Source organism: Phalaenopsis equestris, unplaced genomic scaffold (genome assembly GCF_001263595.1).
Source record: "Phalaenopsis equestris unplaced genomic scaffold, ASM126359v1 Scaffold000060, whole genome shotgun sequence".
NCBI classification, from domain to species: domain Eukaryota; kingdom Viridiplantae; phylum Streptophyta; class Magnoliopsida; order Asparagales; family Orchidaceae; genus Phalaenopsis; species Phalaenopsis equestris.
Window position 1 is genome coordinate 341561 of NW_018164502.1, and position 10773 is coordinate 352333.

A 10773-nucleotide genomic window follows, 5' to 3' on the forward strand; every position below is an offset into this window, starting at 1 on the left:
TTTATTGCTCGGTACCACTCTTCCCTGCTCGCTGCCATCCCCTCTGAGTGCCTCCCTTTCCTATCTCTGCTACTGTCAACCACTTGCAGTCATCACAAATGCTGCCGCCAGCCCCTTCTGCACCTGCTGCCGCCAACCTTCCAGCCACCCAATCTGCCAACCTTCCAACCACCCAAACTGCTGCCGCTAACGCCCTATGCTACCTGCTGCTGCAGCCCCCTCCTACACTCTACCCCATTGCAGCAACTCCCTCACAGCCCTTTGGCTGCTGCTGCAACCTCCCAATCCGAATCCTACCTGCTATCCAGCAGCCATCCACCACCTTTGCCATTGCCCTAGGGTTTCTTTTTGTTTGTGTTGTTCTTTTCTAGTGTCAAGAGTCGTCGTCTGTAATCCTATTGAGTTTCAACAATAATAAATGTGATTTGGGGTAACTCTGGTAGCACTTATTAAGCTTTATCTTCTTTCATATGCATGTTCAAAACATCTCTATGCTCTTTTGTCATGTTACCTTATCTTCAAAATGATGATCCTGCCTCTTCATTGGTGCATCCTTTTAAGAAAACCTAAATTGCATATTATTGAAGAAAAAATATTTTTACGTATGAGCAAATGCAACATGCAGCAGTAAAATTCATTGAATTAGGTCTTTCCGTTGGTTTGAAAATTTTTTACAAATATTGTTGTTGTATTTCTTTTTTATCTGGTTTTCCTCTCTTCTTCATCTGTTTTTTTGTTTCTCTTCATTAGTAGGCTGTGACCAAGAAGCAAATTTAGGGGATGTTTGGTAGCGCCCTATTAATAGGATTTATCCGTCAGATTTACTAAATCCAGTCAAACATTAACAAGCTAGGTTAAATGGATTTATGAAACTTCGGATTTAAGGTCCAAATTTCGCCTTTGATTCATGTTAAATTCGGATTTAATAAATATAACAAGTGGGTGAATTTTATAAATCTTAAATCCAAATTTACTAAATTCTACTAAAGATAAATCCTTCCTGCAGCCAAACACCCCTTTGAGCTCCTTCTCTACCTCTCCGATAAGAATTCGATTAGTGTAAATTTAATTCCAAATCTGTTTTAAATTTTGATTTGGTGCAAAAGCTTAATAATTAATTGATGAAAATGCTTTGAACTTATTATGGTTAACCAACATCATCATCATCAACAACAACAACAATAAAACCTTTGTCCTACTAAGTGGTGTCGGGTACATGAATCCTTTTTCGCCATTGCGTCCTAATTAGTGTCATATTTTCATTTTATTCTAATAAATTAAGATCATTTTTTATACAATATGCCCAAATCTTTCTAGGTCTACCTCTGTCCTTTTTAGCATGAGTCGAATCTAAAACATCTACTCTTCTAATTAGATCATCAGATGATCATGTTTAATGTAACCAAACCTTCTAAGACGATTCTCTCTACTTTTGTCCGTCACTGGGGCTACACCAGCCCTATCACGAATATAATCATTTCGCATTTTGTCTCTAAGTGTAAAGCCACAGTGTACTAAGTGTAAAGCCACTCATCCACCTAATCATTTTCATCTCGGCAACACTTAACATAGTCTTATGCTTCTCTTTTAAAGGCCAACATTCAACGCCATAGGCATTGCAGGTCTCACCACCATCTTATAAAATTTTTCTTTCAGTCTAAGCGATACTTTTCTATCACATAATAGGCACAAAGCATACTTCCACTTCAACCAACCAACTTGATTTCTACTAATAACATCCCTATATCAATATCACCATCAATCACTTTGAACAATAGACCCGAGATATCTAAGACGTTCACACCTTTTAATAACGTGTTTTAATAATTTAATCACCCATAGAACTTATTATTGTTCAAGAAAAAAAATTATATTCATCTTTAAAACTATCTCGTGTAAATTTTGTGCTTGCTTTGGTTTCCAGCAAATTAATATGGTGGGCCTCATTTGCAGACCCGGGGCTTTCCTATACAGATGATCACTGACAGTATGAATAGAAAAATTGCATAACACTGCTAAGCTGATATGCAATTTTATTTGATTAATTCAGTTTAGTGCTGCAGAATTGTAACAAACTCAGTATTGAGACAGACCATTTCAACTAGTGAGCTCGATGTTAAAGTTGTCTTAGCTGCATTACACATTTCATCAAATTTCTATAACGTATGTTATAGTTCCTTCATCTTCTACTACCAGTTCTCGAAATTATTCCTTGATTCCTTTCAAAATGGATGATATTTCTATTTCTCCTCTATTAAAATTTCTCGTGTCTAGATATCAAAGCTGTTATTAATCTCCTAGTTATTATTGTAATCACCTTACTTGGAAGTCCCAAATTCTAAAACTTTTCAAAACCAATTGGTTTGATGGATACCTATATGGTTTACTTCTAGACCAACCCATCGCATCCAATTCTCAATGATGATAGAGTTTCTGAAACCAACGCTTGGATGCTTGTGGATCAACTCTTGTTCGTTGCTTTTTACTCCATTTCTCCCTCTTCTACATTTATTACCCATCGTAATTCTTATATGGATATTTGGAAAACTATTGAATGTTGGATGCAATCTATATTTAGATCTCTCATCATTCAATTAAAAAATGAGCTTCATCATCTCACTATGAATTACTGATTCGTGATGCAATATCTTATGATATCATTTTGCAAAAGTTGATGCCATTGCTACCACTTGGTCCTTCACTTGATCTTGAAAATGCCATTCTTTATACGCTAAATAGTGTGCCATCCAATTATTACAATTATTTCTACCAAGCTTTAGTTTGGACAATTGAGGAATTAAATAATTCCGCTGAATCTACTCGTAGCATCTACATCAAGCTGCTTCTGATTAGAATCTCGCTTTTGGCTGCCATGAGTGGGTGTATTAATGCGAGCTCGGAAAGCTTTATCTCAAACTTAGGCTGTCGCTCTCTCACTACATTTAAGTTTGGTCATTGTTTTTCCTCTTAGTTTTGGGTGATTATCAATCTAAGTAATAGCTTGAATGTCGGATATGTGGGAAACTAGGGCATATTGTTCTAAACTATTGGCATCTCACTGATTTGTCATACCAGTTAAATCCGTGAGCTCTGTTTGCCGAAACTGCAACCTACCACTTGTTTGGTGCTTGATAATGGGGCCATATTATATCTCACCTCAGATGCTGCTCAGCTTCAACCTACGAAACCATATGATGGCTCTCAAGAAAAAAATTATTTGCAATTGACAAACTCTTCCTATTGCTCACAATAGTCAAGACCTGTTGCAGAGGCCAAATCATAGGATTCGCTTTTTATCTCTTTTTCATGTTCCCCATTTCACACACAATTTCCTGTCTATAAATTTGCCTTTAACTGCTCTTGCTCTATCTTAGTTGATGCATTCATTTATACAATCAAGGATTTGAAGAGCAGCAGAATTCTCCAGAGTCCATTTTAGCTTTGAACTCCTCTTCTGCGCAGTTTACTCTTTATCACCGCTCTATCCGATTCAATACTTCGGCATTGTCGAATAGGCCATCTCGCAAAAGTGACACACTTTCGTCCGTCTTGCACCTCTAACATTTCTACTCTTCTCTACATGATTTCTACTTTTCTTCTTGTGCTATTGCAAAGAGTCACTGTCTAACCTTTTTTGTGCCATCTACATGATTTCCACTTAGTGGGATAAAGACTTGTTGTATTAAAATTAGTCAAGTACTTAATCATTTTGATTTATGATGTTTCCTCAAGTTGTCTCTATCAAAGTTTTGAGAAAAATAGGTTGAATACTGAATAGGCTCCATGCCTTTTCCCTTTGCTTTCATTCCATTAAATAATAATCTTACAATCTATTTTATGTACAAAATATTTTGTATAATTTATTTTAGGTAACTTAATAATGTATATTCTTAATCTAAATATTCAGCTAAAAGGGAAATAAATCAGAATAAAGATATTGAAAATAATTTAAATAAGGAAGCTCTTAATTTTAGAAAACTCCTAATTTAGCTGCCTGATTTCCGTCCTTCTTGATTAACATCCCTCCTCAAATTGATATTGACTGATCAGTAAACATCAATTTGACAATAAGAAATTGATAATACTGTCGAGATAAAAAATTCTCAAGCCATGAGTGCCGAAACCGAATGTGCCAAAGTCGAGAATTGTGAAGCCTTAGAGACAACACTTGAACCATAACATGATTTGAGCAAAGGAAAGCAAGAAATTCTTTATCATTGTCGTCCAAAAATTCGAATCATTGCCACAAGAAGGATCCGCTTCCAGTTACACGATCCAAATGCTACCGATCATTAACCCACAAATAGGATTCAATACACGATCTATATTTTATCAATAATAGCCTATAAGTAAAATCCGTGTCCTGATCCAAAATGCTACCGATTATAGCCCACAAATAGGATCCAGTTATACGACCTAGATGCTATCGATCATAGCTTAGAAGTAGGATCTGCGTCATGATCCAAATGCTACCGATCATAACCCACAAATAGGATCCAGTTACACGATCCAGATGCTATCAATCATAACCTACAAGTAGGATCCATGTCCTGATCCAAATACTCTTGATTCTTCCTGCAACGACGATGACGATTTGTTCCCTGATCTTCATTCCAAAAGTGCTAAAGTCGAGGTGTCGAAGTCGTGGGTCTAGGAAGGAGTGCCGAAGCCTTCAATCCTTGGGTGCGACGAAGAAGCCAAAGTCGAAGCGGACGAAAGTCGAAGCGGACGAAGTCGAAGCGGACGAAGCCGGAGCGGAAGAAGCAGTCGAAGATGTCACAGAAGCAGTGATGGCTAGTGAAGGAGATCTGAAGCGGATGAAGCGAACAAAGTGAACGAGATTACAGATTGGGGATTAGACTTGAATCACAGACGTGATAACAAATGGACAAGATCGCAGATCGTAGCTAGAATTAAACACGGGAGACAGAACCAGACGCGGGAGATAGAGGAAAGCGAATCGACGGCGGACGAAGTTGTCGCAGCGGACGAAAATCCTTAGATGGGCGAATCAAGACAAAGAAATAGTTCCTCCCTTCCTGCAGGAAGGCCGACGGGAAGGGAGCCTCGACGGTCCTCCAACGACTACCTGTGGTTACGACAAAAATTTGACTCTGATACCATGTCAACGTTTTGAGAAAAATAGGCTGAATACTGAATAGGCTCCATGCCTTTTTCCCTTTGTTTTCATTCCATTAACTAATAATCTTACAATCTATTTTAGATACAAAATATTATGTATAATATATTTTAGCTAACTTAATGATGCATATTCATAATCTAAATATTCAACTAACGGAGAAATAAATCAGAATAAATAAATTGAAAATAATTTAAATAAGGAAGCTCCTAATTATAAAAAATCCTGATTTCCGTCCATCCTAATTGACAGTCTCAAAGGATATCAGTGTTATATTTTGTTTGTGAGTGATTGCTCTCCTTATTGGTAAACTTTTTTTCTAAATTAAAATTTGAAGTTACTAAAAAATTCCTACTATTTAGAAATGCTAAATTAATCAGCAAATGAAAGGTGTAAGATTTGATGGAGGTGGTGAATATGCCAATTCTATTCTTCAAAGACTACTTGGTGATTTTGGTATTATTCATCAATATAGTAGTCCATACACAAGGAAAATGATGTTAATGAATGCAAGCACTGACACTTTATTGAACTTTTTGGAACATTTCCATTTGATGGTAATCTATCTTATACTTTAAGGGTTGATATCTTGCTTACAATAACATATTTAATAAACATGTCACCATCGCCTAACACCATGGTGTGCACTTTTTGTCAGAAACCTCAATATCATAAGCACCTTTACGAAATTTATTTATCTTTGCTAATGGCGGTTACGCCTCATTTCCTTCATAATTGTTTTTCTTGGTTATGTTACTACAAATAAAGGTTATAAATACCTTGATTCAATGACTAGCAAAATCATACTTTCATGAAAACATGTTTCTAGTTGGAAAAATGTTTCAGCTAGGTGTCTAATGCATTCACGATCCACAACAATTTGCTCATGTTTGTCTTTTTAGAAAAACTATCTATGATGTTAAACAAGCATCGGGACAATAGTTTGCAATATTTTCTGATGATTTATAGAATCTTGGCTTTCATCCCATCACAGCGGATCTTTCTCTTCCTTTATATAATCCACACAACTTTCTCATCTATTTGCTAATTTTTGTTGATGATATTCTTCTTCCTAAAAATAATGATGAAGCCTTTCAAAGCTTGTTGCACAAACTTTGGGTTTTAAAAACATAAAAATTGTTTGGTATTTATGCAAATTTTCCTTTTTTTAATACATATACTGAACTGTCTAGAGAATGAAGATTGCTTTCATGATTTCCCTTTGGTTTTGTTGGATCTCAGTGGATGATGCCTCAACATCAGATGAAAGATGGTCATACCATGAAGGTCATGGCCATCCTGGCGGAGCGCGACAATGCCATTCAAGAGCGCAACTTAGCACTCGCGGAGAAGAAGGCTGCTCTGGCTGAGAGGGACATGGCTATTCTCCAACGCGACGCAGTCATCGCCGAGCGAAACACTGCTATACTGGAACGTGACAATGCCCTCGCGGCATTAGAGTATTCTCGCGAGAGTAGCTTGAATGGTGACAATAGTGCTGGATGTCCGCCAGGATGCTCCGCTCCTCGTGGAACGAAGCACTTCCATCAGCATCTACATCAGCATCAACATCAACATCAACATCAGCCACAACACCTGCAACATCCTCCAGCACAGTTATCCGACAACCCGTACATTCATGGAAGAGAGATGCAGGTAGCCGAGGCATACCCCATCTCCGCCGCTTCTGACGGTGTCGTAAAGATTAGAAAACCGAAGCGTTCAAGAAAGGAGTCAAAAGCTCAAGCTTCTAATCCAACGAAAAAGGCGTCGAGGAAAGGAAAGAGGGCCGCTGGTGGCGAAGATTTGAACAAGCAAATAACGATAGCGAAGCCGCTGAATCAGTGGAGGGGTAATGCTATTGGTGGCGGAGAAGATCTAAACAAGCAGGCTGTAGTTACGAAGCACCATGAGTGGAAGGGCCAGGATCTCGGTCTCAACTTGGTGACGTTCGACGAATCGACGATGCCGTCGCCTGCATGCTCGTGCACCGGGAAATTACAACAGTGCTACAAGTGGGGGAGCGGTGGATGGCAATCAGCCTGCTGCACGACGACGCTTTCAATGTATCCTCTCCCGGTAATGCCGAACAAGCGGCATGCTCGAGTTGCCGGGCGTAAAATGAGCGGCAGCGCTTTCACTAAGCTGCTTAGCAGATTGGCAGCAGAAGGCCATGATCTGTCTGCTCCACTTGACCTTAAGGATCACTGGGCTAAGCATGGAACAAACAGGTACATCACTATCAAGTGAATGATAATTATCAGGGTTTCTATAATTCTAGAGTTTAGTGTGAGTAAATGGAGCTTTAAATGGTTGACATTTTTTGATGTGTTGGGACTTTTTTGGGCTAAGTTTGGGCTTTTTACCAACAGGAAGAACTGATTTCTCTCATGAGTAGGAGGGATATAAGTAGTGCTATTGGGTAGTTATAAAAAATCAGGCCTTCTGTTTTGAACATGTCTTCTTTCACTGAAGCCCTTATAATATGTAATGTTTTAATGAATGTAATTCATTTCTTCAGCAAAAACTGAAGTTCTTTTTTTAGTTGGTTTTTTTGGTTGCTTGTGGATAGAATGCATATTTTAGAAAATAAGGATTTTATTTTCAACCATTATATTCAATGTACTTTTTAACTTGAAAGCAGTGAAATGTTATTCATAATTAATCAAGCTCAATCTTAAGCTCAATCTGAAGCCCAAGCCAACAGTGACTAGAACTTATATAGGTGTATAATCAATTATTTTGCTTGTATTTTTGAATGCTTTTTTCATGCTTATATTTTTGAATGCATGACAATTTGGTTTTTTAGTTTGTCTTGTCTAATAATTTAGTTGTATGTCTTTTATTTTAGGGTGATTTCATCAAATTGCCTTAATTGGACAGTGTTGCTATTATATAAATGTGCTAACCATTGGTGTAATCCTCCCTAAGGCCTACCCCTACCCAAACTTGAAAATAGAAATAGCCATGCGTGGGGGTAGGGGGCTTTTTCTTTTAGCTACTCAGAGTTTTGGTGAAGATTCTCTGTTTTATGTCTATACTAGTAGTGAGTTTTCCCCTCTATCGATCTTTTTTCATTCTTTTCCTCTTATGAAGAGAATTTTAAGACCACTCATATTTCAGGATCCAATATTAATTATGCTATTTAATAGTCTTATTATAATAAGTGTATCCACAAATACAATCATATAGATAAAAACACACTTTATTTTGCGTATTCTAAATACGAAAACTAATATGCCAAATTGAGTATACCTGTTGGAGTGGTTGAATCGAACTCATATGTCAAAGTGGTTGAATCAAATTCATCTGTCAAAGTAACTGAATCTCATCTCTCCCTAGGATGTCACTTAGCTTTTTAGGGAGGGATAACTTTTAGGGAATGTCATCATTATCATATAGGATGCAGGTCTATCCTCCTTCAAATGCGCCGTCTAACATTCACATCACAGACTTTTCATCAAAGAGCTAGGATGTCACTTAGCTTTTTAGGGAGGGATAACTTTTAGGGAATGTCATCATTATCATATAGGATGCAGGTCTATCCTCCTTCAAATGCGCCGTCTAACATTCACATCACAGACTTTTCATCAAAACATCATGGATGAGTGTGTATTGTACTAAAAGTATTTTCTATTATTTTCTTCCTTTTATATAAAAAGAAGTTACGAGAAGAAGAGAGTCATGGATTTTTTTCCAAAGTCTCTCTCTCTCCCTCTCTCTCTCTAAAACTGAAATTCAAGAAACCACTTCTGAGCTATTTTTTCCAGCTTACTTTAGATTCAAGTTCAATGCACAATCCCTGAGATATTCTCTCGAGCCTCCCCCATCATCTCTCTCTTCTACATTTCTTTCACGACTAAAATGTTCACTTTAACGAGCTGTATGTACTCACGAACAATGTAAGATCCTACGTCCTAAAAGAATTCAATAATAAGAAATTATATGTGAATCACGAAATTAAAAACGATTCGAAACAACCATATAGATTTTTATTGGTATCCAAATCATGAATATCATTGGATTCCACATAAAGATGAACAAATTTTGTGCAAAACAGAATTATTATCAGCATAGGTGGCATTATTTCAATTATTGAATTTTTGTTAATGATTCCTGCTAGGAGTTGATTTGATTTTTAGACATACATTATTTGCCTCATTATTATTATTTTAAATAGTTTTAATTTAAAATATGGTGCCATAACATTGATCAAATCAATCTCTTTCAGTAAATTTAATAACTAATATAATTTTTAAATAATTTACTATTTTGGTCAGTACATTCTAATTTTAATTAGTATAAATAGTTAAATTAAAAATAATTTTTTTTAATTTATTATAAAATTTTAAACATTTAATATGAAAATAATGTATATCATTTTTGAATACAAATAATTAAAACGATAAGTTGTGAGAGAACCAATCTTCGTTTATCAAAAGATCTAAACTAATAGTAAATGAAATTATTAATTATGAAAATGTGTGCTTCATTTTTTAATGGTTGTAATAGTAGTAATGATTATATTATTAGAGTGATATGTTTGTACAATGACATGTTTCGAGTGCTAGAAGGCCAACTTTTTTTCTTTTTTTAAGGAAGAAAACTTTGGTCACCTTCTGCTCCCAAACCCACTTATCTAAGTGATTTGTCGAACTCACTTGCTGAAGTGACTGACCGAGCTTACTTGCCAATGTGACCCGCGGGCTCTCTATAATTGTTTATTGAGTTTTTCAAACCGCTGATATGATGAACATCACTCAAGTATAGATAAAAGTTCGTGTTTATTTAAGAGCCTTGTGACATTCACGTCTCCATACTCTCACGAGAACATTTCGAGTGGGCTTTGTACGAACAAAGGAGAGAGACTGGGGAATATGGATATGAATTCAGACGTTTCCCACATTTGCAGGGGAATATTAGAGAGACTGTGGACTTCATTTATGAAGTAAAATATATTATAAGTCAACTAGGATGGTTGTTGGTACCACATGTATAGCTTATATAATATATCATTCATAATTAAATTTTTGGAATCCTAAACTTAAAATAGTAATATAGGTCAACTAGGATGATTGTTGGTACCACATTTATGCTTTAATATATTTTGAATAATTTTGTTCTATTATTTTTACTAATAATTTTAAAAGTTTTTTAGCATCAACTAAAAGTTTATTGTTGTTCAGTTTGGAGAATTGCTTTCTGTTTATTTTATAGAGGATTTTTGTGTGAGAAAGTACTTATTATAATCATAATTATTAAAATATGATGATTGTAAGAAAAATATATATGTTTGACTTTCTCTCACCATAATTTTACAATTAGATTTATAAAAAAATATAGCCATCTTAAACAAACCTTAAATACGACTTATTAACTACTGGTCTCCATCCCAACGGGCTGTCGGGTCGACACACGACCTAACCAGCGGGCCCAAAAATTATAAAAACACCACCCAATTTCTTATGTATTTTTATATCTAACATCTAAGCTTTATTTTTTAATATTTATACCGCACAATTCTTTCATATAGCATTAAAAATATCACTATTTTAAATGTTTTAAAAGTAGAATATATCTTTTGATATATAGGTAAGATGACATATATATATATATATATATATATATATATA

General features: G+C 35.8%; 1 protein-coding gene across 6 annotated transcripts in view; it reads left to right on the plus strand.

Annotated features, from left to right (window-relative positions):
* Positions 1 to 7684, plus strand: part of LOC110019494 (barley B recombinant-like protein D) — a 27706-nt gene extending 20022 nt beyond the window's left edge. For all 6 annotated transcript variants that reach the window (XM_020717164.1, XM_020717163.1, XM_020717165.1 and 3 more), the window contains one exon: positions 6383 to 7684. In XM_020717164.1, the coding sequence (XP_020572823.1) occupies positions 6383 to 7390 (1008 nt within the window). In that variant the 3' untranslated portion in view covers positions 7391 to 7684. The remainder of the gene's footprint in view (positions 1 to 6382) is intronic.
* The last annotated feature ends 3089 nt before the right edge of the window (positions 7685 to 10773 follow it).